The sequence below is a fragment of the Ranitomeya imitator genome, chromosome 1, assembly GCF_032444005.1.
Source record: "Ranitomeya imitator isolate aRanImi1 chromosome 1, aRanImi1.pri, whole genome shotgun sequence".
NCBI classification, from domain to species: Eukaryota; Metazoa; Chordata; class Amphibia; order Anura; family Dendrobatidae; genus Ranitomeya; species Ranitomeya imitator.
This window is the reverse complement of record NC_091282.1, coordinates 300,385,939-300,413,557: the sequence shown is the minus strand read 5'-3', so window position 1 is coordinate 300,413,557 and position 27,619 is coordinate 300,385,939. Positions and strand designations below refer to the sequence as shown.

The 27,619-nt window shown below is 43.3% G+C and overlaps 1 protein-coding gene across 6 annotated transcripts in view; it reads right to left on the bottom strand.

The window, feature by feature from the left end:
• Positions 1 to 5,686: 5,686 nt before the first annotated feature.
• The window catches only part of CABIN1 (calcineurin binding protein 1), a 310,182-nt gene continuing 288,249 nt past the window's right edge, over positions 5,687 to 27,619 (bottom strand). For all 6 annotated transcript variants that reach the window (XM_069757196.1, XM_069757237.1, XM_069757215.1 and 3 more), the window contains 6 exons: positions 26,203 to 26,814; positions 15,098 to 15,172; positions 10,509 to 10,770; positions 10,231 to 10,371; positions 6,457 to 6,677; positions 5,687 to 6,326 (listed from right to left, as the gene is read on the bottom strand). In XM_069757196.1, coding sequence (XP_069613297.1) covers positions 6,183 to 6,326; positions 6,457 to 6,677; positions 10,231 to 10,371; positions 10,509 to 10,770; positions 15,098 to 15,172; positions 26,203 to 26,814 — 1,455 coding nt within the window. In that variant the 3' untranslated portion in view covers positions 5,687 to 6,182. The remainder of the gene's footprint in view (positions 6,327 to 6,456; positions 6,678 to 10,230; positions 10,372 to 10,508; positions 10,771 to 15,097; positions 15,173 to 26,202; positions 26,815 to 27,619) is intronic.

Genomic DNA, 27,619 nt, shown 5'->3' with positions numbered 1-27,619 from the left:
CTTGGCTGCATCTCTGATCAGTCTTCTCCTTGTTTGAGATGAAAGTTTAGAGGGACGGCGGGTCTTGGTAGATTTGCAGTGGTATGATACTCCTTCCATTTTAATATGATCGCTTGCACAGTGCTCCTTGGGATGTTTAAAGTTTTGGAAATCATTTTGCACCTAAATTCGTCTTTAAACTTCTCCACAACAGTATCACGGACCTGCCTGTTGTGTTCCTTGGTCTTCATGGTGCTCTCTGTGCTTTAAACAGAACCCTGAGACTATCACAGAGCAGGTGCATTTATATGGAGACTTGATTACACACAGGTGGATTATATTTATCATCATTAGGCATTTAGGACAACATTGGATCATTCAGAGATCCACAATGAACTTCTGGAGTGAGTTTGCTGCACTGAAAGTAAAGGGGCCGAATAATATTGCACGCCCCACTTTTCAGTTTTTGAATTTCCACAAAAATTTAAGATAACCAATAAATTTCGTTCAACTTCACAATTGTGTTCCACTTGTTGTTGATTCTTCACCAAAAATTTACATTTGGTATCTGTATGTTTGAAGCATGATATGTGGGAAAAGGATGAAAAGTTCCAGGGGGGGGGCGAATACTTTCGCAAGGCACTATATATATATATATATACATATATATATATATACATATATATGTATGTATACACACTGCTCAAAAAAAAAAAGTGAACACTTAAACAACAGAATATAATTTCATGTAAATCGAACTTCTGTGAAATCAAACTGTCCACCTAAGAAGCAACACTATTTGACAATCAATTTCACATGCTGTTGTGCAAATGGAATAGACAACAGATGGAAATTACTGGCAATTATCAAGACACACTCAATAAAGGAGTGGTTCTGCAAGTGGGGACCACAGACCACCTATCAGTACCAATGCTTTCTGGCTGATGTTTTGGTCACTTTTGAATGTTGGTTGTGCTTTCACACTTGTGGTAGCATGAGACGGACTCTACAACCCACACAAGTGGCTCAGGTAGTGGAGATAATCCAGGATGGCACATCAATGCGAGCTGTGGCAAGAAGGTTTGCTGTGTCTGTCAGCGTAGTGTCCAGAGGCTGGAGGCGCACCAGGAGACAGGCCAGTACACCAGAAGACATGGAGGGGGCCGTAGGTGGGCAACAACCCAGCAGCAGGACCACTACCTAAGCCTTTGTGCAAGGAGGAACAGGAGCACTGTCAAAGCCCTGCAAAATGACCTCCAGCAGGCCACAAATTTGCATGTGTCTGCACAAACGGTTAGAAAACGACTCCATGAGGATGGTCTGAGTGCCCGATGTCCACAGATGGGGGTTGTGCTCACAGCCTAACACCGTGCAGGATGCTTGGCATTTGCCACAGAACACCAGGATTGGCAAATTCGACACTAGCACCCTGTGCTCTTCACAGATGAAAGCAGGTTCACACTGAGCACATGTGACAGAGTCTGGAGACACCATGGAGAGCGATCTGCTGCCTGCAACATCATTCAGCATGACCGGTTTGGCAGTAGGTCAGTAATGGTGTGGGGTGGCATTTCTTGGGAGGGCCGCACAGTCTCTTTATGTGCCTTTATGTGAGATGGCCTGACTGCCATTAGGTACCGAGATGAGATCCTCAGACCTCTTGTGAGACCATATGCTGGTGTGGTTGGCCCTGGGTTCCTCCTAATGCAGGACAATGCCAGACCTCATGTGGCTGGAGTGTGTCAGCAATTCCTGCAAGATGAAGGAATTGAAGCTATGGACTGGCCAGCCCGTTTCCCAGACGGGAAAAAGGATGCATGCCTGAAAAAGGAAAGCACAGCGCGGGCGCCGGGTACATTACTGATGGCAGAGGATGCGGCGCACAGAGGGGCTTAGTGATGGCTGGGAGGCGGTTGTGTCCGAGGGAAAAAGACATGCCCCCCCGGGACAGACTAAAGGTATGGCGCGCAAATTATAAAAAGTAATATTGCAGTGTTGGAAGGGACCACAAATGAAAGAGCCACCTTCACAGAATGCAGCATTAGTGCTGCACAAGATGGCTCTTTTAGTTAAAAACGCCAGGGGGGGGTGACAGGTTTCCTTTAATCCCGATTATATAGGAAGCATTTTCCTGCTTCTTGGCATCATTTTAGGGTATGTGCACAAAATCAAGGTTGGCGTGTTTCACGACGGCCTTGATTAGGGGCATACTAGTCAGACACTCCCGATTCATTAAGAGGCGGATGCCTGTATAGCATCTGAAAAGTGGTACGTGCGCCTCGCCACAAATCTTAGTGAAGTCGAGGACTGGAATAAGATTTGTGGGGTAAGGATCGCTGACACTCGTTAGGAGTTTGACAAGCGAAAGTTGCCACGCTAGTTATACCCCAGCGCCACCCACTTTGTTGGAGCGGAGCAAAAAATGGCATGAGTACACCAAAAGTTGCAACCTTACACTAAATGCTCAAACATTAAAAAAAAACTGCTGGCGGTCAAAGATTTCCAAAAAGTGCTAAAAAAGGCTACAGAAAAAAACAAAAACACTGGCGTTTCCTGAAGGGTCTTCCTCTTGAAATACTCGGTGGGTCCTCCTGACTGGAAAGTGAGGAGTTCTTCGCTTTTGGCAGCTTCCAATGCCTGGGCTCCTGAATGTATCCTTTAGCATTTTACACCAATGATCTATAAAACATTATGCATTGCTATATTAGACTTTCCCTTTTACAGTTTCCAAGAGCCACCAAGAACAGGCAACAGGAGTCCAAGGTGTAAGCCAGCCTTAGGAGTATATAAAAACGTATGAAATAGTAATTAATAAGTAGATCTACAATATATGTGAGCATTGTGGTCCCCTGATACATGTGTCTTCTTGGCTCACTGCTGGGCGACATCTGACATGGTCACATTTTTAGACTTAACGGTGTCATACATGGAATACAACAAACTACTGCCACCTGGTGGTCAAAGAACATTATTATTATTTATTGTTATAGCGCCAATTATTCCATGGCGCTTTACATGTGAGGAGGGGTATACATAATAAAAACAAGTACAATAATCTTAAACAATACAAGTCATAACTGGTACAGGAGGAGAGAGGACCCTGCTCGCGAGGGCTCACAATCTACAAGGGGTGGGTGAGGATACAGTAGGTGAGGATAGAGCTGGTCGTGCAGTGGTTTGGTCGATCGGTGGTTACTGCAGGTTATAGGCTTGTCGGAAGAGGTGGGTCTTCAGGTTCTTTTTGAAGGTTTCGATGGTAGGCGAGAGTCTGATGTGTTGTGGTAGAGGGTTCCAGAGTAGGGGTGATACGTAAGAGAAATCTTTTATGCGATTGTGAGAAGAGGAGATAAGAGGGGAGTGGAGAAGGAGATCTTGTGAGGATCGGAGGTTGCGTGCAGGAAAGTATCGGGAGACAAGGTCACAGATGTAAGGAGACAGGTTGTGGATGGCTTTGTATGTCATGGTTAGGGTTTTGTACTGGAGTCTCTGGGCAATGGGGAGCCAGTGAAGGGATTGACAGAGGGGATAAGCAGAGGAATAGCGAGGGGACAGGTGGATTAGTCGGGCAGCAGAGTTTAGAATAGATTGGAGGGGTGCGAGAGTGTTAGAGGGGAGGCCACAGAGCAGGAGGTTGCAGTAGTCAAGGCGAGAGATGATGAGGGTATGGACTAGGGTTTTTGCAGATTCTTGGTTGAGGAATGAACGGATTCGTGAAATATGTTTGAGTTGAAGTCGGCAGGAAGTGGAAAGGGCTTGGATATGTGGTTTGAAGGAGAGATCAGCGTCAAGGATTACCCCGAGGCAGTGAGCTTGTGGGACTGGGGAGAGTGGGCAGCCATTTACTGTAATGAATAGGTTCGTTGGGGGATGTGAGATGGGGGAAAGATGATGAATTCTGTTTTGTCCATGTTAAGTTTCAGAAATCTAGTGCAGAAGAAGGATGAAATAGTGGACAGACATTGAGGGATTCTGGTTAGTAGGGAGGTGATATCTGGTCCAGAGATGTAGATCTGTGTGTCATCAGCATAGAGATGATACTGAAAGCCATGAGATTCTATGAGCTGTCCCAGGCCAAATGTGTAAATGGAGAAGAGCAGGGGCCCAAGGACTGAACCTTGTGAGACTCTGACAGATAAGGGGCGAGGTGAGGAGGTGGTGTTTGAGTGGGAGACTCTGAATGTCCGGTCTGTTAGGTATGATGAGATCCAGCATAGGGCCAACTCTGTGATGCCAAGGGATGAGAGGGTCTGTAATAATAGGGAATGGTCCACTGTGTCAAAGGCAGCCGACAGGTCCAGGAGGAGGAGGACAGAGTAGTTTCGCTTGCTGTTGGCGGTTAAGAGGTCATTGGTGACCTTAGTTAGGGCAGTTTCAGTGGATTGGTGTGACCGGAAGCCAGATTGTAAGCGGTCAAAGAGGGAGCAAGAAGAGAGATGGGAGGACAGTTCAAAGTAGACGTGTTGTTCCAGTAGTTTGGAGGCATAGGGGAGAAGTGTAATGCAGTATAAACATGCATTGTTTTATGTTGAGAGCCATATAAAGAATGCAGTTTTACATAAAAAAGCAAAAAACAAAACAAAATGCTCTTGTGTTGATCACCTCATGTCATGGAGTGTATAGAAATACTCCGTCCTAGAATAATTTCTTCTAGGATAGAACATGCAGTGCTACGTTCCGACCCTTTTATAAGAAATGTATGTGCAGACATCAAAGTGTTTTCAATAATGCTGTGGTCTTAGAACAGAAAGACTTGAGAAATTAAATAGTTGTTACTTGGATATAAGAGAAAATACTATCGATTGAAACCTTTACAAATTTCTGCGACTGTGTTTTTAAAATCCAGCAGTTTTTTTAATCAAGCTTTTTATGGTGTTTTCAGCGGTGTTTGAGAAGCTAGAGCTTAGGACTATATCCAAACACAGCAGCTGCATGGACTAATGCTCCACAATTCTACATAATGGTGAAATAAAGGAATGATTTCTTTGGTGGGTCGATGCTGTGCAACTGGACATCTGATCTGCTGTGGATACCTAAAGCATTCTGTGTTGTGAAAGGTCCCTGGTCCATAGGTAATGTCAGTGTTCCGGGACTTTTTCAAGAGTGCTAAGCGAACCCCCTCCTACCTGCTGGCATCTGCGGGTCCTCTTTTCTTTAGTTGCACCAGATCCTGCAAATTAATTTGCTTATGTCAAGCACTGAACCAAAATTTTTCTTAAAAAAAACATACATGTCAAATGCACTGAATGCAGTGCTTTATAATTCAGTAAAGACTTTTACAAAAGGGTACAAAGTTTTTAGCCTTCCGCCCACACCCCCCAAAAAAAATCTACAAAAAATAAGCTTTTAACTGACTGCAGTATACTTCTGCCTTAATTTTTGTAAATTATGATGAATTTGTCAGGCTATGGCCCCTCACGCTAAGATCAACTCGCTTTATAAAAAGTTGCGGGAGCTGACATAGTAAAAGCAAAAGTTGCAAAAATTGAATTTTTGGAGCAAAAAAAACATTGTGACATTTCCAATAGTTTTATGCCAGATTCCGGGTGCAAACTGTTTGATGAATCAGCCCCTATTTCTTCTGGGCAAGAGTCCTTACAATTCCCTTACAGATCCTAGTAGCAGCGTAAGGCTGGGCATTGAGAACACTCTGCCTCATCTCCAGTGTACTCAGTCAAGGGAGACGCCGAAGCCACAAAATACTCGTGAAAATTATAGAATTGTTTTATTTTTTGTACAAAAATGTGCAACATTTATCTGTTCATTTGGAATCTTATCTCAAATTTCTTTTCATATACATTTATCTTTTATTTTACAAACGTCACATTATGTAATAAAAAAAAATGGACCTTAAAAGAAGGCAAAGCCTGTGAGCTCCAGCGACCCCACCAATACAAAAGTCCCATTTTCAGCACCAAGGGTAGAGCTGCAGAACACTCCTGATAAAGTTTCCTCCTAAATCTTCAGAGTTTGAACCTTAATTCACTTAACAGCATCAGCTACAAGACCTTTTGGGTTAATGTACAGTTTTCAGTGCCCTGACCCTGCTCCACAACCTGTGTGCAGAACTGGCGTACAATGGTATGTTTATTGGCAGCAAAAGCAATCCGCATGCCGGCAACTGTAACATGCAAGCACAATCTGGTGGCTATCAGACGCAGACTTCTTCAGGTGGCAGATGTTGAGAAGCTACAGTTATAAATTCTTCATATGTCCATGTAATCGTCATCCTCATCTGTGTCACTTTCCAGGGATGACTCTTGACTTGAGATGTCTAGGATCTCAAGGGCTGGCTGACACAGAGTCTCTTTCTTTACATTGGCAGCAGACTGAGAAGATAAAATGACGGACTGTAAAAAGAAGAGGAAAAAAAAAACGTGAGCGCACTGGATACAAGGCTTCCTGCCATCATAAATCTGGAGTATAATGGATAACATCCATCCATAACATTCTCATCCTTCCTTCCTTGAGATTCCTCACCTTCAGTTTCTGCTTGGTTTCTTCGGAGATGCTACCTTTGGGAGAGAGGAGGGTTGGCGTTGGAGGTGTTACGGTGATCTCTGGAGGGAATTTGGAAACACTTGAGGAGGGAATGAAGAGCTTTGGCACATGTGGGGGGACCCTCGACTTGTTTCGTGCGCCATCTGCTTTGCTGGGCTGGACACTTGGTTCTGGAGGAGGAGGTGGTCTTGAGCTGCAAGCTGTGATTCAAGAGAAGGTGAAGATTACTATGAAATAGGACGAGGGCAATCCAATTTCTCTCATGATAAACACACAACAATAAATGCATTAAGGCACTATAGTTTACTGCCTGGCTAAACTGCACATGAATTTTGCAACATTTTTTATTTTTATTTTTTGCAGTTTTGGCTGCATGGTATGCCAATTATTGTCAATTATTGTGCATCTATAACTATGATTAGACGTATATAATGGAACATATTATCAATATATTTGGGATATACACCCAGTATTCTTATACAACAGCTTTATTGAAATATTTTACAATTCAGGACCCCAATGGAAGTAAAAACAATGACCAGCCACCAGTAACGTAGCTACAGGGGGGGGGGGGGGGGCAGTGGCCCCGGACCTTGAGCTCTGAGGGGGCCCACCCGGAGCTACGCTGTGTAACTGTATCGGCGAGCACATTGCGCTGATGCAGTTACATTCTGTGGCAGAGCAGGGAAAATCGATCTCCCTGCTCTGCCACTCGGCCGCTATGGGGCCCTTGAGGAGGCAGTGGGGGGGCCAGTGCCAACAGTGGGCCCCCCTGCTTGTTATCGCATGGTCAACTGTATCGGCTGGATGCCCATGCAGCTAGCCGCATTGATGAGAGAAGGAGCGTTACGCTCCCTCTCCCATCATCCCCCTGTCAGCATCTGACGACACCGACATCAACACTGACAGGGGGGTCACGATGACGTCAGTACTCAGCAACCGTGGTCTGGAGATGAGCGGGAGCTCAGAGCACTGCAGGAACAAGGAGGAAGAGAGGGGAGTATTGGATTTTTTTTTTTTTCGGGGTGCATTATACTGTACAGGCTGCCCAATGGTGGTGCACTATACTGTACTGGCTGCCCAATGGGGGTGCATTAGACTATACAGGCTGCCCAATGGGGGTGCATTAGACTGTACAGGCTGCCTAATGGGGGGTGCATAACACTGTACTGGCTGCCTAATGGGGGTGCGTTATAATATGCAGGCTGCCTATGGGGGTGCATTATACTGTACTGGCTGCCTATGGGGGTGCATTATATTGTACTGGCTGCCTATGGGGGTGCATTATACTGTACTGGCTGCCTATGGGGGTGCAATATACCATACAGGCTGCCTATGAGGTGCATTATACTTTTACTGGCTGCCTATGGGGGTGCATTATACTATAGAGTCTGCGTATGGGGGTGCATTACACTGTACTGGCTGCCTATGGAGGTGCATTATACTCTGCTGGCTGCCTAACGGGGGTGCATTATACTGTACTGGCTGCCTATGGGGGTGCATTATACTGTACTGACTGCCTAATGGGGGTGCATTTTACTATACAGACTGCCTATGGGGTGCGTTATACTATACTGGCTGCCTATGGGGTGCATTATACTATACAGGTTGCCTATGGGGAATGCATTATACTATACAGGCCTATGGGGAGTGCATTATACCATACAGGCCTATGGGGAGTGCATTATACTATACAGACCTATGGGGAGTGCATTATACTATGCAGGCCTATGGGGAGTGCATTATACTATACAGGCCTATGGGGAGTGCATTATACTATACAGGCCTATGGGGAGTGCATTATACTATACAGGCCTATGGGGAGTGCATTATACCATACAGGCCTATGGGAAATGCATTATACTATGCAGGCCTAAGGGGAGTGCATTATACTATACAGACCTATGGGGAGTGCATTATACTATAAAGGCCTATGGGGAGTGCATTATACTATACAGACCTATGGGGAGTGCATTATACTATACAGACCTATGGGGAGTGCATTATACTATAAAGGCCTATGGGGAGTGCATTATACTATACAGACCTATGGGGAGTGCATTATACTATACAGGCCTATGGGGAGTACATTATACTATACAGACCTATGGGGAGTGCATTATACTATGTAGGCCTATGGGGAATGCATTATACTATACAGGCCTATGATGAATGTATTATACTATATTGAGGACTATCTGGCACATTATACTATATGGAAGCTATCTAGGGGGCCATCATACAGTGTGGGGATTGCAGTGAAGCGGCCATCACACAGTGTTGGGGCCATCAAGCAGTTTGGGGGCTACTAAGGGGTCAGTATACTGTGTGGGGGTACATTATTGTGAGGAGGCATTATGTTATGTATAAGAGAGCATCATACTGTGTATAGGGCAGCTGTACAGGGGGGAGACTTGGGACATTATTAAATGTAAAGTGGACACTTATTGTTATAGGGGAACTCCGGTTACTGTTACTATTAAAGGAGCACACAGGGCACTATTACTTTCTAGGGAGCAAAATGTGGGCACTGTTTTCTAGGCCACTTGCACCCAGAATTACTATATTATAGAGGGGTGCTTTAGAATTTAGAGGGCACAGAGAACCACACAGCATGTGCAGTAATAGGGATACATAGAGCAGCAGCATTGGGATATCAGCAGGATGTGGATTTTGTGCAGGTTGGGAATAGATGGTGACGTGCTGAAAATATGAGAAGTGAAATGTGTCTTTGTTGTAATCTCTGCAGACGAGTCATGGATGGAAGAAGTTGTGTTGGTCTGGGCCAGGTGGAAAAGTGAACAACTCCATCAGAAAGAATGTCAGCAGTAAGTCACCATCTGCAACTGCACTTTGATCTGTTATATATTCTTCAGGGCTGGTATCTACCACTGACCATATCAATGTTGGTCTTTGTATAGAGATTATTTTCAGTAGCAGTGCGGTCATCTGCTGAGGTTCTCCTCCACTATTTGGGTGCGTCACCCAGTTATAATCAAGGTTACCTGGTTAGGGGCCCACTCAGAAGCTTCGCCCCCCTGAACCAAAATCCTAGCTACACCTCTGCCAGCCACTCATTGGCTGCAGTAGACTCGACAATGTTACATCACTCTCCGGGAATAGCGGCGAGTATCCATTGCGTTTATTTTCAGGACCTGAATTGATTAAGAAGGATGTGTCCAGTAGTGGACAATCCAATTGATTGCTGTAAGCACTTTACACTTATACACGGCACATGTGCCAGACTTTGCTGTTCGAGAGAGAATCCTGGAGCAGATGAAACATTGCAAGGGTGTATAAAAAATCATTTTTACATAGTGCTGCCTCTGCCTTCATAATATTAGTCCGTGGAGCTGTGGATCACTCTCTGCTAAGGTTTCTGCTGGATACGTTGATCATTGGAAAAACATGGCTGCTTTATCTTCCAAAAATAGTGCCACACCTGTTCACAGGTTGTATTAGGTACTGCGGTTTACTCTAGTGAATGGCATTGGAATGACCTACATTACCACATACACGACCTGTGCACAGGCACTATATGTTTGATAGTAAGAACCAAGGTTTTGCTAATGGTGACCATGAATTTCTGATTACCTGTTTCGGAGTGACCAAGGTTTTTCTAATGGTGACCATGAATTTCTGATTACCTGTTTCGGAGTGACCAAGGTTTTTCTAATGGTGACCATGAATTTCTGATTACCTGTTTCGGAGTGACCAAGGTTTTTCTAATGGTGACCATGAATTTCTGATTACCTGTTTCGGAGTGACTGGAACAGGCAAAACCCGTCCCGGCTTCTGGCTGCCACTGAGAAGCCTCTGGTGCGGTGGTGACTGTTGCTGTTTTAGTTGGTTGGTTAGTTTGTGGGAATGATGAATCATCTATGTGTGCTTCTTCTACAGGAAAGATACACAGTAAGGATTTTAATGAGCAGAATTGGACTCAGACACTGGTGACATAACAAGGACACATTAAATCCAGCGTGTACAGCATGTCCTTGGGATTCGGAGCTCTTAGGACATGAGAAACTCACCGTGGATGACTTGCGACACGGTGGAGCACACCCTGGACCCTGCTCCTCGACTGGTTTCAGGAGGAGATGATGATGAGGATGATGATGAAGTGGTTGGCACAGGCTTAACTTTGAATTGGTGCTCAGATAATCGCAAAAAGTTCTCAGGGCTGAATGTGGCCAAATTGAGAGGGGTTAGCTGCACGGACACAGCAGGCAAAGGAAAAGCAATCTCACGGGGGTCCTTAATAATCTTTGGGGTGCTGGGTGTGTCTGCAGTTTGCTGTGTAGGAAAGAAAAGTTTCAATGTATTACAATTTGAGGCTAAGAGGCAATTACCAAAAAGATGAAAACATTTTTTTCAGAAATACTTCCACGATTTTAATAACAAGATATTGCTATCATTCCCAATATAACCACGCACATAATAAGTAAACCACAAACAGCTATCTATATGACTGACCAGCACCGACAACTGCATCCTTATGGTGGCGCTGGCGATCTTCATTGCACATTGCTGACAATATACATCAGCAATAGATGGACAAAGTATAGAATAACATAGAGATAAGTGGCCAGTCAGGTACAGGGCGATTCACAAGGAATAAGTGCTGCAACTCCTAAAAGAGACGTTCGACCGTACTGAGAGCTGGAGTGTACATACTTTGGTTTATGAGAAGTGAGAGTGCAATGAACCTCGACAACGAGACCCCGACGGCCGTCCCCACTATGAGATAGACTTCCTGCACGCCTTTATGCGTGTCGGTAGTTTATGTGTGATGCATTTATTTAAATTAATTGTGTTATACAGGGCTGGTTAGGGAGGCAGTGTAATCACACATCACTGAATGTGATGGACTGGAAGGCATGGGAGACCTGACAGGTTCCCTTTAAGATCTGACTGGGATTACATGAAGAGAAAGATTTGCACAAGCCTACATCCAAAGAGGATCTGTGGTTAGTTATCCAAGATGTTTGGAACATCCTGCCAAGTTCCATCAAAAGCTACATGCAAGTATACCCAGAAGAATTGATGTTTTGATGTTGTTTTGAAGGCAAAAGGGTGTCACACCAAATCTTGGCTTGATTTAGATTCCTCCTTTGTTCATTCACGTTGCATTTTGCAAAATTGATCAAACTAAATGAACATTTTTATTTTTGAAAGCTTTCTTAGTTTGCAGCTTTTTTCCACACCTGCCTAAACCTTTTGCACATTCCTGTACATTCTGGTAGCTTTTGGCGAGAATATGCATACACGGTACATAGCAGGATGGCAGCTAGTGGAATGCACACATCTGGCCCACTTCTCTGCTCTCGCTGCGGTGACTCATTCTACCAGACTGCCTCCCAAGCAGTGGCTGTTCCCAGCTGGCACAGTGCCAGGTGTCTGGGCATAAGGATGCAGAAAATAAGAGAAAATCTCTCTCCTTTCACTACATCCCTCAATAGGTGTCAAGACAGGTCGGAAACACTGGGGCAAGAAAAGAGGTTCATTATAAGATAGAAGGTGTCATGGCAACAAGGAAACAGCCCGGTTACATGGAAGTCAGTAAATGGTGCAGAGACCCCCTTGGCACATCTCATCTATGGCTGCATGAGTGAGGGGAGGCCGATGATGGAGAGCCTTCCTCATAACACACAGTGGCGGAGGAGGTGACAGGTGTCCCCAGAGTCCATTACACAGAGGTGCAGAGAGACGGCAACTGTGGAACCCTAGGGAAACACAGCATCTAATCTGCTAAGCAACAAATCAAGGACACCCAAGAGAAAAGGGCTTAGTGCTTCCATTTTTTTGGTACTCGGCAGTTGTCACCCAGCTTTCCCACATTCCTGAGTGATAAATCTAATGTTTTGTGTAATTACAGATTAATATGATTGCACCTTCTGCTAAGAGATCACTTCTATAGATCCAGCAGCTGGAACACTGCCCTTATAGGTGGTCACCCAGCTTTCCTAAAGGTAGACCTATATGGAGTTGAAGAGGGAAAGCTCTTTACCCCATTATTTAATAAAGTAACTCTAAGAACTTTATATTTCAGCATGGGTCTCTTCATTTACAGTGAGCGGATACCCCCTGAACAACGCTCTGCGCCTTAATGCGGTCATAAGACCCTACAGTGCTTGCATTACACATCTCAGACCTTATGGGCCACCATATGGCGGTACTACACTTTGCATGAAGCCATAATATGACACAGATGTGCACATGTGCCTTACAGGGGCATACGTCATGGCATGCCGACTCTGTATACAGGGGACAATATCTCAGCACAGCGTCCCGCAGAGCCTACACGGCCGTGCACAGAGCCTGTGCAGCTACACACTAGCTGGCTCATGCATCCTGATTGTCTCACAAGGTCAATGCTGGCATGGCACTACTAGGCAGGCTAGGCTTTACAAAAATAAAGCGAATGTGAACTCTTAGAAATTAGAGAACATGTGATGCGGCATCGGTGGAGCAAACAGGTGGGCAGGATGTGCATTTATATCACAATTTCAGAACCATTTTATCAGTCAGGAAATGATAACTCTCTGAGTAGCTCCACAAATGGTGTCCTGAGAGCAGCCCACAAGCCGCATACAGCTCACTGATGCAGAAGATTCAAGAGCATTTCCTGTTTGTAGAGGAGCTTTCTCCCCGACACGAGTCGCCTCATCCTCCGAGGCAGAACTCTATATATATCTCACACACAATCATCATCACCTGGGTATGTGAGAAATCAGAGTATATATGGGGGTGTAGAACGGCCCCACTTAGCATCCACTCACAGAGGGTGCCAGGCCTCCAGACAAATGCCCAAAGTGTCCCATAAGATGTAGCACAGAGAGAAGGCAGCACTCTGATTCAAAATGCTAAATTTAAAAAAGTGGACTTTATTAAGCCCAAGCAAGTGTTTGCTATGTAATCTGAAGACAGCAGGAGATAGAGGCTGAAACACAGAATTCAGGGATGTGTCACTTGTGCTGTTTACGAACTGTTAAGAGATCAACATTGCCGGACTATGCTAGTCCGACTCCGCCCCTTCCTGTGATCAGCAGCTCACTGTCCATGGACACTGTATATACAGAGCCTGGTGTGGGCGGGGCTTGCTTTCTCAGCTCTGCTTCATTCTAACTCTAAAAGCTCTGATTGTGTCAGAACGGCTGCTCCCAGTAAACTAAGTGATACATCGTTGCATTCAGGGTCTCTTTGCCTACCCCATGCTGCTATCAGATGACCTGCTGATAGATTCCCTTTAATGTTTCATCAAGTGAGGAATTATACTTAACATTAATGTTATTTACACATCTCTACTACTGGTGCAAAACCATACATTTATCACAAATAGGTCCAAAGCTCCAAAAACATATGCTAAACATATCCAGAGAGCACCATTCACCTGAGTAAGACCACAATAGTGTATAAGCAGTAGACTTTTGGATATCATTTTCTTAATTGGGTAGGAAAGTACAACAGTGTGCAATTTCCTATACAGATGCCTTCGCCAAAGAAGTATGCCATGTAATGTACCTGTTTTTACAATTGGACCATCTGGTCCACGTATGCCACTGTAGGCGTATACTGTGCTATCCCCAGGAGAATTACGCGGGAAGGGTCAGAAACAGCGCACAGAAAAAGTGATCAGATCTGGGCGTCTGTTGAATATACATACTGTCCCTTTAATTGTATATGTGGTCACATGGATTTGATAAAGGGAGAGGGAAAACCCTGCAATAACAAGCCATAAGCTGCTTAAACTCTCCTACAATACTTTCCAAATCCTTGCTTGGCTTTTTCGGTGTTCTATTTCTGGTTATTTTTGTGTTGTGTACGACACTATAACTCTGCACGGCACTAATGCACATTTAAAGGGTTTGGAACTATTCACATTGAAATGTAAAGCCACTTTCCTATTAGTAAAAAGCAATGGATTTTCAGTTGTTTTTTGGGGCTTCTATAGGGAGCCTAAAAAGTTAATGTAAAATCACAACTAAGATTTTAAGTTAAATCTGCACAAAAAACACATAAGAAAAAACAAAACATCCAAAAAAAAACCCAATAATCAGGGCATACTGCTTTTGTGTATTTTGGTGCAGACAATGGCAAAAAAAACAGGAAGGAGAAAAAGTGTTTCCGCTACATGAGAACATGGCCTAAAATGGCCACAAGTGCATGTCCTGCCGGGTGGCCCAGTGTAGCATACGGCACAACTAGGATATTCACTAGATATGGGATCTGTCAGCTGTATACTGTTATACGCAGTTTCCAAGGCTACGCAGGTATGTTTGCCAGTAAAAATCCCCATGTAATAAACACCACAGGGCTATTGCTTTGGATTTTAGATTGCGAGTAATCTAGGAGTTGAACCATTGGATTGCTTTGCTACAATGTATCCCAGCTATTTTCTAAGGTATAGACATGGGCTTCTTCGACCTAAGCCATAAAGAGACAGGGATGCAGGTAAGAACGAATACTGTATATTTGCCAAAAACCCTGCAGATATATGGCACGGTTTTAACCTACATCCACAATCTTTACTCCAATAAACCCGGTTTCATGGGCACAAGTGAAGCATAATTTTGCCTTTACATCTACTAGCATTTTCCATTCGCCTGCCTGGGTCACTCACCTGTTTCTGGGCAGATGCGCCCATGTGAAGTTGGCAGAATTTAATAGCTTGTTCGAGTGCAGCGCCTTCATCCACCTGAAAGACAAAGCAACAACTCATTATGGACTATCCTGTTAATCTACCACTATGCTTTAGTCATACATCATGAGCTAGATTTTCATGTAGCCTAATAAAGAGGACCTTTCACCAATTTGAGGATGTTAAATTGTCCTCATCATGGAATAGTGGCTGCAGAGCCGAATATAAAAAAAAGTTTTTATTTTTTTAATTTGTCATCTTTGTTGCAGAAATAATAGCTTGCTAACTTTAGATTATTTTTTTAATTTTTTTCTAAGACCAGTGAAGCAATACCAGAGATTCTTCACTGTGGGTTTATTTTTTTTTTCCCCCTGCATGACATCTCTTGCTTTGGATTGGTCAACGTCACGCAAGGAAAAAAATTAGAACAAGGCCCAGAAATGGTCTGATTGGACTTTCTCTGTGTGAGAAATGTAATTACACAGCCCCACTCTCCACTGTTCTTACTGTTGACACCTAAAGCGATTTCAAGCAGTGGAGGGAAGTAGAGCTGTGTGTCATTGCAAACTCCTCCTGCAGCTCTCCTCTCACAGCACTGTTAAGCTGGAGTCACACATAACGATATCGTTAACGATATCGTTGCAACGTCACGCTTGTAGCAACGATCCCGCTAACGATCTCGTTATGTGTGACAGCGATCAACGATCAGGCCCCTGTTGGGAGATCGTTGGTCGTTGGGGAATGATCAGGACCATTTTTTGGTCGCTGATCACCCACTGTCATGTGTGTGACGCCGATGCAGCGATGTGTTCACTTGTAACCAGGGTAAATATCGGGTTACTAAGCGCAGGGCCGCGCTTAGTAACCCGATATTTACCCTGGTTACCATTGTAAAAATTAAAAAACAAAATAAAATAAAAAAACAGTACATACTCACATTCTGATGTCTGTCACGTCCCCTGGAGTCCACAGGGTTAAAACTGCTTTCAGCAGGAGCGATGCTAATGCACGCGCTGCTGCCGAGAGTTTCCCTGCACTGACTGTGTCAGCGCTAGCCGTAAAGCAGAGCACAGCGGTGACGTCACCGCTGTTACTGCCGGCGCTGACACAGAAAGTGCAGGGAAGCTGACGGCGGGGGATGTGACAGACATCAGAATGGTGAGTATGTAGTGTTTTTTTTTTTTTTTTTACTTTTACAATGGTAACCAGGGTAAATATCGGCTTACTAAGCGCGGCCCTGCACTTAGTAACCCGATGTTTACCCTGGTTACCCGGGTGCTGCAGGGGGACTTCGGCATCGTTGAAGACAGTTTCAACGATGCCGAAGTCTTTCCCCGGATCGTTGGTCGCTGGAGAGAGCTCTCTGTGTGACAGCTCCCCAGCGACCACACAACGACTTACCAACGATCACGGCCAGGTCATATCGCTGGTCGTGATCGTTGGTAAGTCGTTTAGTGTGACTAAAGCTTTAGATCTGCTCCCTCCTCACTGATTACCATGAGAGAACAGCTGCAGATCTGTTTGCAATGACACATAGCTCTGCTCTCCTTCCATTCCCTGCTTGTGATAACAGTAGGTGCCAGCAGTGAGGTAAGAGAGTAATCTTTTCAAGGCAGCCAGTGTGGGCGCTGGGAAACATAGAATAGCAGTAAGAAAAAAAGCTGCATGTTGTTTTTTTTTTTTTTTTTTTTTAAATGACAAACAGGTCTGCTCTCCTCTCTGGCTGTGAGATCTGGTCAGGCACATCAGTCCTTCCATATTTACAAAGAGAAAGCTGGGTCTGACCTGCTCAGGCGGCATGTGCTTTGTTTTCCCAATAAATGACGCCTCCTGCTCATGATTGGGTAATGTCATAGAGAGGAAAAAGTAACTGTGTTCCCCCCCTCCCAGGAACAATCTCTGGCAATGCCTACTTGGTCTTCGTGAAATTTAGAATTTAAACTTTATGAGCCAATATCTCCGCAATGGAGATGAGAAATTGAAAAGTTAAAGCTATGTTGCACTCAGCACTGCAGCCTCGATTCCGTGATTGTAGCTAATTTAACATGGTCAAAGTGATGACAGGTCCTCTTAAATATATGATCAATACTTACAACAAATCACCAAACAATCAGTGAAGATACTGATATAACGTGTAAAGATTGTGTATGTGACATCAGTCCTAGTAATCAATAACCTACAATAACCAACCTACAGCCGTCACGCACTAAGCAGGTACAAGAAGCTGCATGAGTAATAGATAAAGGCAACATAAAAAGCAGGACTTTCCCAACAATGTAAACTATTATTAATGCCAATGTTGTAAACCAACAACAACATACGGTAGTTAGCAAGGCCGAAAAAAGACATTTGTCCATCCAGTTCAGCCTATATTCCATCATAATAAATCCCCAGATCTACGTCCTTCTACAGAACCTAATAACTGTAAGATACAATATTGTTCTGCTCCACGAAGACATCCAGGCCTCTCTTGAACAAACAAGACATGACCACCTCTGACAGATGGTTCACACTCCCTTCATGGCCATTTTCAGATGGAAAGTTGTTTTTTACACTGGAGAAAGATGCCAGTCCAGCGTGGAAACACATTGTGAAATAAAAACCGCTTCTTTATATACTGAATCAAAGATCATCACTTCGGTTAGCGCAGCCCAAAAGCGTAAATTGTCTTTTCCTTCAGTTTCAGATGGAAAGCATAGTCACGGATAAATGAATCCCAAATATGTGAGCCTTACAGAAATTGTGATACCCTTACACATACGCACTGCAGCAACATATTTTTTATGTGTAGGTTTTTTTTTCACTTAAACATCTACGTTATATTTATTTAACATATAGAACATTTTGTTTAGAGCTGTACACAATCTGTTTACAGCAGGTGAAACAAAAAGTGTCACATAAACCAACATTAAGGAATTTACCACCCAATAGGTGTGTAATAACGGTATGCCACATAAACCATTTCATCAGTGTTCCCACAGAATTCATTACAAGCCTAAATAAAACATATAGATGGTAAATGACCACTAACGAAGTGGGAGTCATGGACACCAAGGTTAAAGAATGAATGTGCACCATCTAGCCTTATCAGCTCCCTTGGGTCCAGCACCGGCTCTCTTTCGCTGCTTCTGTCTGCATTTTGGGAGGAGCAGTGACATCACGTTGACAGCTTACATCACCGCTGCAGCCAATCACTGAGCTCAGCGGCTGGGCAGCGCTGATGTAAGCAGCCAATGTGACGTCACCGCTGCAGGGAATACACAGAGATACAAGCAGCGCCGGATCTGGAGAGGGTGATTACTATCTTATTTATCAGTTCTATAATTTGGAGGAGGCCATTTTTTTTTTTCAAGAAGAAAACCCCCGTAGTCTCTGTTCAGATCTGCGTCATGGCCAGATAAAGCTAAATATTAGATCAAGCTTGTAAGTGCTGCACAGCGGTGGCCGATCTCTTAGGCAACGAGCATTAAACAGTAAATAGAAAATTTACAACATCAGGGAAAAAGAGACGAATTTGAAGAAATAGTAAATTACAAAAGTGCTTGCATCTGTGAAACAATACCCATCAATGGCAATCTCTTCACCCGACAGACTGACATTAGGGTCTGACGGAGTTGTCACGGTGTCGAGCAGTAGCATGCAGCTCTATTCTTCCTGACAAACCTGACCATCTGGGACAGAGCAAATGTGAACAGAGTCAAACAAGTTCTTTAGCTTAGTTTTGCCTTTCATTTTTGTGGGGAAGGACACAGCATGTCATTTCTAGCAGACAGCTTGTCTGGGTCACTGACATTGTCACTGAGCAGTTATCTGAACGGAGTACACCATCAGGACAGAGAAAATTGTCTGAAAGACCGAGAACAAACATCCTGTCCAAAGCACCAACTACATCAGATTCCACAGACCTAAGGCTGGTTTCACATTTGCGTTTTTTTTTTGCGTTTTTGTGCAAAAAAACGCAAAAAAAGCATGCGTTTTTCCCTATACTTAACATTAAAAACGCATGTTTTTTGCATGTGTTTTGACAACGCATGCATTTTTCTCTGCATGCGTTCTGTTGCAGAAATGCAACATGTAGTAATTTCTAGCAGCGTTTTTTTTGCAGCAAAAAAACGTATTGATGTCTATGTAAATGCATGCGTTTTTAAGCACATGCGTTTGCATGCGTTTTTATAGAAAAACACAAGAATACACACTGATAAGCCACCCCCCAACCCTAACGGATCCTAATCCTAACCCTAAGGGTTAGGCTTAGGATCCCTAGGGTTAGGATCCCTAGGGTTAGGGCTAGGGTTAGTATTAGGGTTAGGGTTTGTGTTAGGGTTAGAGTTTGGGTTAGGGTTAGAGTTTGGGTTAGGGTTAGAGTTTGGGTTAGTGTTAGGGTTAGAGTTTGGGTTAGGATCCCTAGGGTTACTAGGGATCCTAACCCTAACCCTAGGTATTTCTGTTTATAGTGGGTTTTCTAGTTGATTTTGATGATTGGCAGCTGTCACACACTTCTCATCATGCGTTTCAAAAACGCAAACGCAGGAAATAATGCATGTAATCACGTCAAAACGCCGCGTTTGTGTTAAAACATGCAAAAAAGCATGCGCCTAAAAAACGCAGCGTTTAAACGCGTTTTTCCACCAAATGCGTTTGCGTTTAAAACGCTGCGTTTTTAAACGCAAATGTGAAACCAGCCTTAGAATGGGAAACGACTCATTACCCAGGCCAGGCTTCAGAAAATCATTCCGTAGGGGAAGAATAACGGATATATTATGTCCAGAGCACAAAGAGTTAAAGAGAGAATCCATGAAAGGGGAGTTGCAAGTGTGATGTGTAATGACTGACAGTCTACTCTCCTGGTCTTACTGAAGAGCAGAGCTGAACTTTGTCTCATTACAAACTCATGTGCCTCCATCTCACACGGTCAGTGTGGGGGGAGAGCTGATAGTACTGTGAGCAGAGCTACTAGAAGTCTTTGTAAGGACACAATCTCAGTGAGGAGAACAGACTGTCAGACATTACATGTCTCACAATGATTATGTCCCCATTCATTTAACAGAAGTTTTTTTCTGGAATAAGACATTGGATCACATATCTAGGTATCGCCTTATTCTGCTTCCTATGACCTACATGCCCATATAGACTGCTCAGGAGGGTTGATCCTATTGATAGATTCCCTTTAATCCAAATATCTTACGTCTTCATACCATATGATATTCACAGGGGTCCAGCAAGCTGGAAGACCCCCAAATTGGAGCTGATGCTGAATGTTATTTCCCTGAGCAATAGACCAGAAAGATACAAACGGAAACAAACTCGGAGACTTTAATTCTGCAATGCTGGCGTGTCGCCAATAGCAAATGTATGTGATAAGGATTCTGCCAAACTTGTGTTAACTTATGGCATGCCATGTTCTGGTTTACAGCACCTGTATCAACGGAGCCCCATCCTCTTGGTTGCCTGTATGCATCGCATGTGAAGAAACATACAACATACCCCAAGGGAGTGAAAAAGAACATTTACAGAACTAATGGCTGCAAAATTAGAGAAGATATTGTATAAAAGAGAGGAACCGAGATTCTGGAGGGTTTATCCACTCATATTAGGAAATATACTAATGGAGAAAGTAATGGCATTCAGTCATCTTTACGCTGATAATACGGTGGTGTGATAAGTGCAAGGTCACAGGTGATCGTTGGGAACTAGGATTCCTCAATGGACACCATTAGGCATGGTGAATAATACAGAGGCTGTATCTCACTGTAGGCGAACACCGGATCTGACTATTTTCTATAAATGCGGAGAAAATCCTTTTAAAATGCAGCCCACTCAGAGTATGTTACAAGGTGATACATCGGGGATTACACATTACATTACTTGTGCAGCTGAATATTATACATTGCTATCTTTAAAGGGGTACTCTGGCCTAATAAAACCCCTTTTAAATAACCTATTAGGACATTATGCATCACTAGACACAAGACCCTCATTGGACCACCTTCATCAACCAACCAGAGTGGAGAAAGCATCTTGTCCACAGAAGACCCCATCAGTCTCTGCCTCACATCGACTGCCCTTGCCATCAATGGGTACCACATAATTCTTTACTTCCCACACTGGTGACACTACAGAGAAGGTGAACACTTGCTACCAGGTTCTCCTGTGATAAACTGATTTTTGAGGGATCCTTCTAATAAAAAGGGAGTTGCCAAAAGCAGAGAACTCATTTTAGAGATGCTATGTGAAACAACTATACAGCCCCTTTAACCAAGGGACAGTCTAACCGGCCAATTCAGCTAGTACGGGAGGGTCTCCCTAAAATGTGGTTCAAGTGACCGTATAAAACCATGCAAGTTATGTACATAAATCTTGTAAATGCCCTTATTTAATAGGTTTGTAGAGGCCTTTATGTTTAATGGTGAGAACCTCCCTCATGTTCATAAAGCAGTGGCAGCATACCTGCTAGTGACTATTTTACACATTACTTAACATTAATCCCGTAGTGACCCGTTAATGATGCGCCAATTTTCTTTTGTTTTCGTCTCTCCTATTGCAGCAGCTAAAATATTTTTATTCTTATACGGACGCGGCTGTATGAAGCAAACAAAGAAAAGAGCAACCAAATAACCAGTTGAATGAATCAGCCAGGTTATTATGATCATATGGCTGTGGATCCTTAATAGGTGTAGTTTTTTTTTGTTATATGTATGCTATAAATTTTATATCATAGAAAAAAAATTCAGATTTTGTTTGGGGTGGGGATTTTTACTTTTAGTATTTTTTTGCAGGTGTTTTATACCGACACGTAATATGTATATATGTATAAACACATACAAACAAATGAGGAAGATGGATATTATGTGTGTCTGTATAAAACACCTGCAAAAACATACAATTAAAAATCCCCAAACAATATATGAAAAAGTTTTTTTTATATATATATGATATAAATGTTATAACATACAGTACAGATCAAAAGTTTGGACACACCTTCTCATTTAAAAGATTTTTCTGTATTTTCATGACTATGAAAATTGTACATTCACACTGAAGGCATCAAAACTATGAATTAACACATGTGGAATTATATAATTAACAAAAACGTGTGAAACAACTGAAAATATGTCTTATATTCTAGGTTCTTCAAAGTAGCCACCTTTTGCTTTGAGGACTGCTTTGCACACTCTTGGCATTCTCTTGATGAGCTTCAAGATGAGAAGGGGTGTCCAAACTTTTGGTCTGTACTGTACATATAACAAAAAAACTACACCTATTGAGTATCCACAGCCATGTGAGCATAATAACCTGGAGGATTCATTCAAATGTTTATTTGGTTGTTTTTTTTATATATTTGCCTTGCAGAAAAAAAACCAAACCATCCACAGCCCCAAATACCAGAGGTTTTTGCACCGCTACTCCTCTTTGTCCTCCAGAGGATGCTAAAAGATCTCTTCAGTACATAATTTTTCTCGGCTAACTTTTTTTCTACTGTAACTAGGGCACCTGTAGGACCCCCAGTTACAGGAGGAAACGACTCTTTATAGTGACAGAAGTCCCTGGCAGAGTGGATCTTGCTAGGCCGGGCAGAGACCTGGAGATTATGTGATCCCAAAAGTCTTACACGAATATTGGCAGTGCTCATTAAACACTATGAAGCTGACAGAGGCAGTAATAAACTGCTTCTATCTTCTCCACAAGGTGCCCGCTGTGTCCGATAGCTGGAGACAGAACCTGCTCGACTGCAGGAGCTTTAACCAAGGGGTATACATTTATAGTGGCGATGGGACCATGCAACATAAATTTACAACACTTGGTTGTTATCAGGTTAATACAATTTTTTTTAAAAAGCTCTAATGGGACCAAAAAACCCTTTGCGCCATTCTAGCGGTTTCTACATGTAGTACAACGTAACAATTCCTGTCAATCATAGCAGAAAGTAGTTTTAAAAGGGTAATCTCCAGTTTGGATATCATCCCCTACCCATGGACATGACTTCCTGATCACTAGAGGTTTGACAGCTGGGACCCCCACCGATCCCAAGACCCGGGGCTTTGAAAAGAACCACGTGAACGGAGCGGTGGTCAATAATGCGCACGGCTGCTCAAATCATTCATAATGGGAGTTAGCCGAGCGCTGTGCTTGGCTTGTATTGGCACACTGGTTATCAGGATTGGCAAGGGTCCCAACGAACGGGGAAGTACTCCCTATCCCATGCATAGGGGATAACTTTCACCCTTGCGAATATCCCTTTAACATGACATTTATTCATCTTTTAGCTAAATGTGAAGAACTGGTTCCTCTGAATCACTCTTTGCACTCAAACTATTTCCCAGTGGTAGAAAAATCAAAAGTATTCTTTATAACTGTTAAATTTATGCCGCTCCAACGAATGTCAACAAAACAACAAATAGCAAGTATAATGGTATAATACGCAGAGGTTTACCATCGGGCCACAATTACCTCTGCAGGACAACTAAAACTGCGTAAATATGAGTGGGAGAGGTTGAATAATTGAGGATGAATGAGCCACACAAGAGCAATATGTTAGGGAATGTGTTTCACCGTTCCTAATGGTTACAGGATATTTTCATTTAGGACAATGGCCGCAAGCTTGTACCCATCAGCCACCGGGTGATGGTCATTCCGTGTAGTTTTACCCTTTTATAACCTCACAGGTTGGCCAAAGATGAACTAATGCTTTAAATTGAACTACATTTTGACATATGTCAGTCATAAAGAGAATCTGAAATGAACAGCTACAAAATCTCACAGGACTTCAAAAGTCTAAACCCTAAACATTCGCATGGAACACATTTTAGAGCCTCTCCTTTTTCCAGTATACCAATGTAGACTATGCAAGTTTATGCCAGTCAGTGATGGTCATATTAAAACTGACAAGCAACAATGGCCTGAAACAACCAATCACAGTCTTGATTTCAGTTTTACAGAACAGTTAAAAAAAAAGAAAGCTCAGCTCTGATTGGTTGCTATAATCAACAAGGTCAGCATTTTGGTTAGCTGCAAGAAATATGGCCCACCATTCCTTAATTTTCCCTCTGATTATGCCCCACGCCATTCCTCCTAAGGATCTGGCCACATCTTCATCAGACTTTCTTTCTGGGCTTCATCAAAGGTCCACAGAAAGTTGGCGCCATGAAGAGCTCAATAGGAGGCGTTCTTCTTGCCACCAGAGTACTGGCACGTCAATGGATCCAGCACAGCTTTATGACTTTCGTTATAAACCAGCGTCGTAGGGCAGATGTGAGCAGAGTTTACTTATATGCTAAAATACAAGTATCGAGTACAATCAGGAGAAAGGTGGGATGGGGACGGGAGCCAAGAGACAATGAGTTAGATCTACAAAACAGACAAGACTTAGGGCTCATAAAGATGTCCGATCTCCACATACAAATGTCACCTGTCTTTCTCACGGATAGCACATATACCTGTGATAGTTTATGGGGCCGATTCACATATCAAAATCAGCACTGTAAGTGTATGGGCCCATGAAAAAAAATCAGTCCACACTCAGGTGACATCCAAGTGTGGTCCGATTTTCACAGACAGTCAGAAGGGAAAAGGTGGAGAAACTTTCCTTTTTTATTTCTCCACATATAATAAAAACGGTTGATTCTCGGTCCACACTCCGATAAAACAGAGTCTGATCAAAAATATTGGTCCGTTATTTACGTATGTTATAAAAATGGATGACTAAATGAGACCCAACGTCGCTTTCACACTGCGCTTGGTCCCACATTCGTTGGTCCAGTTGGAGCTTACATCTGAATCCCTCCCCCCGCAAAACGGGATTCAGAGGTATGCACTGATGGACCAATGACTATAATGGTGCTGGCAGAGTCAACGTGTTCTCCGTCATATGTCATTTTGGGTGTACACGCTTACTGGAGGCGGAAACTCAGAAGTAGTAGACTGTGTCAGCCTCCAGTAGGCGTATACGCCCCAAAATTATGAAAAACAGAGAACATACTGACTGTCAGCACCATTACAGTCATGGCCCCCGCATACGCCCTAATCTCATTTGGCACGGGGGAGGGTGGGGGCTCAGATGTAAGCTCTAACGGGACCAACGAACGTGGGACAAAGCGCAGTGTGAAAGCGCTCCAAGACGTTTATATATGTCTGCAAGGACAAATACGCAATTAAAATTAAACATTTTGTCTCATTGTTTTATAATAAAATTACTCCGTCATTCTCGTTGCCCATTGTCAGATGCATCTCTGAAAAATACTCCTGTGAATGTTACACAAAAATAATGAAACTAGCCTGTTATAATAAGGACAGGACAAGTGGAGGGATGTATTTAGGCCCCATGGGTTACCTGGCACCCAGAAGCAATAACCCAGTGGGTCCCCAGGGGTACCTTCCCGTGCGGACCCAGAACTACCTGCATACGCCTTCGCCCCCTGGGAGATTTGTTTACTTGCTGTGACTGTAGCTTCAGAAGACAGAAAGGTACCACCCTTTGGGCCTGATACTGCTCATGTGCCACAGGTGGGAGGGATGTGTCCACGCTTACGTCTCCAACGCCCGTCTGTAACCATTCTCAGTGACTGCCTACTATGCCAACCACTGCCATCAGCAATGGGAGCACAAAATACAGCAGAATTACACAACAACTGCAGCACAGTCATGACGAGACTTAGGAAGCAAATATTCCTCCTTCCTGCTGAAAAAGGTCCATTCCTTTCCAGGTGCAATAGCACCACTAAGGTCGGTACACTTCTTCCCACCTTCACATTATCCATTCCTTTTATTCTCCTTCATTGCACCTTATGAATTAAAACGAGTGCTGGCTATGAGCAAAACCAGATGTTCGGAGCCACCAACAACATTCTTACTGTCTACTTTCTGCTGAAAAATTCTATATTACACCGATTACAGGAATCTTACATTATGTAGTTTTATATGATGAATCACAACTTGAATATCCAAAATACACTCAAAATAGTTTGCACCCATATTTTGTGCAAATGCCTGAATCCTGGCCAACAACAGCATGGTAAAAATCCCGACCAGTAAGCACTCAGGTTGGTACATTATGACCTCGAGCACCATCACGTTAAGTATTCGGCTCTCACCTGTTTGATCAGCATGTATGTTTTACTCATGATCTTTTCAATACTGGCCAAATCATAGGTGGTGACTTTTTGTCCCTGCTGCCAAACACGATATGCCTCAAGGAGCAGGTTTTTGCTGCTCTCAGTGTCATCTAAGAGCTTCCTCTTGCGGCTGGCTCGGTGTGGAGTGTCCTCCATCGGTTGGGGTGTGTGCTGCCCGGGGCCTCTGCTACCTGCAGGCAGATGATGTTTAGAACTAATGCTCAGTTCCTCTAGAGATAATTCTGGACCCTCTAGCCCTTTATCCTTAAGGATCCTAGCAGAGTCTTTGCGATGCTGGTCCAAATGTTTTTCAGGATGGCAGGAGTGTCCATCATGGCCCATTGGTTCTGAAGATTGAGGCTTTCCAGTCTCTTTCACAATTCTGATTTCTCCAGTTTCCATTGCCTGAGGCGCAGACCCTTGTACAGTCTCTTTTCCCCCATTCTCAGATATTCCCGACACCACCCCTTCACCTAGAACCAGTTTCTTTTTGGGTGCTACATCTTTCCGGTCATCTGATGTAGGCCGGCCAGTAACGTCTGTTGTCATGGAAGCCGCTGACAACGGGCTGGGGTCTGGACTTTTAGGATCCTGCAGAAAGACACCTTGTTAGCTACAACTTACTAGAATAGTCATATCAACAGTAAACTACATAAAACTTGTCAGTAATCATTCACAATGCTCCACTATGTTAACCCCTTCACCCTCGAGCCTGTTTGCACCTTCATGACCAAGTCAAATCTTACACTTCTGACCACTGTCACTTTATGTGATAATAACTCTGGAACGCTTCACCGGATCACGGTGACTGAGTGTTTTTTCATGAAACATTGTACTTCAAGATAGTGGTAACATTTCTTCTATATGACTTGAATTTATTTGTGAGCAAAGGGAAATTTGGCAAAAATTTTGAAAATTTTGCAATTTTCAAACTTTCAATTTTTATGCCCTTAAATCAGAAAATAGTTCATAAATAACATTTCCCACATGTCTACCTTACATCAGCACAACTTTGGAAACACTACTTTTTTTGTTAGGAAGTTATAAGGGTTAAAAGTTGACCAGCGAATTCTCATTTTTGAACAAAATTTACAAAAACCTTTTTCAGGGACCACATCACATTTGAAGTGACTTTGAGGGGCCTATATGACAGAAAATACCCAAAAGTGACACCATTGTAAAAACTTCTCCTCTAAAAAATGCTCCAGTTGCTGAGACAATCTTATAAATGGGCCCCTGACATTACTGCAGGGGATCACAGCGGATTGTTTTTGTGAGGGAAAGCATTTCACGGTTTGTTTTTAAACAATATTTTACTTAAAAAAAAAGAATCATTTGAAATTCGGTGCTGTAATATCTGTATGGTCTTTTGCTTCTTCCCCACCCAGTAGCTGTG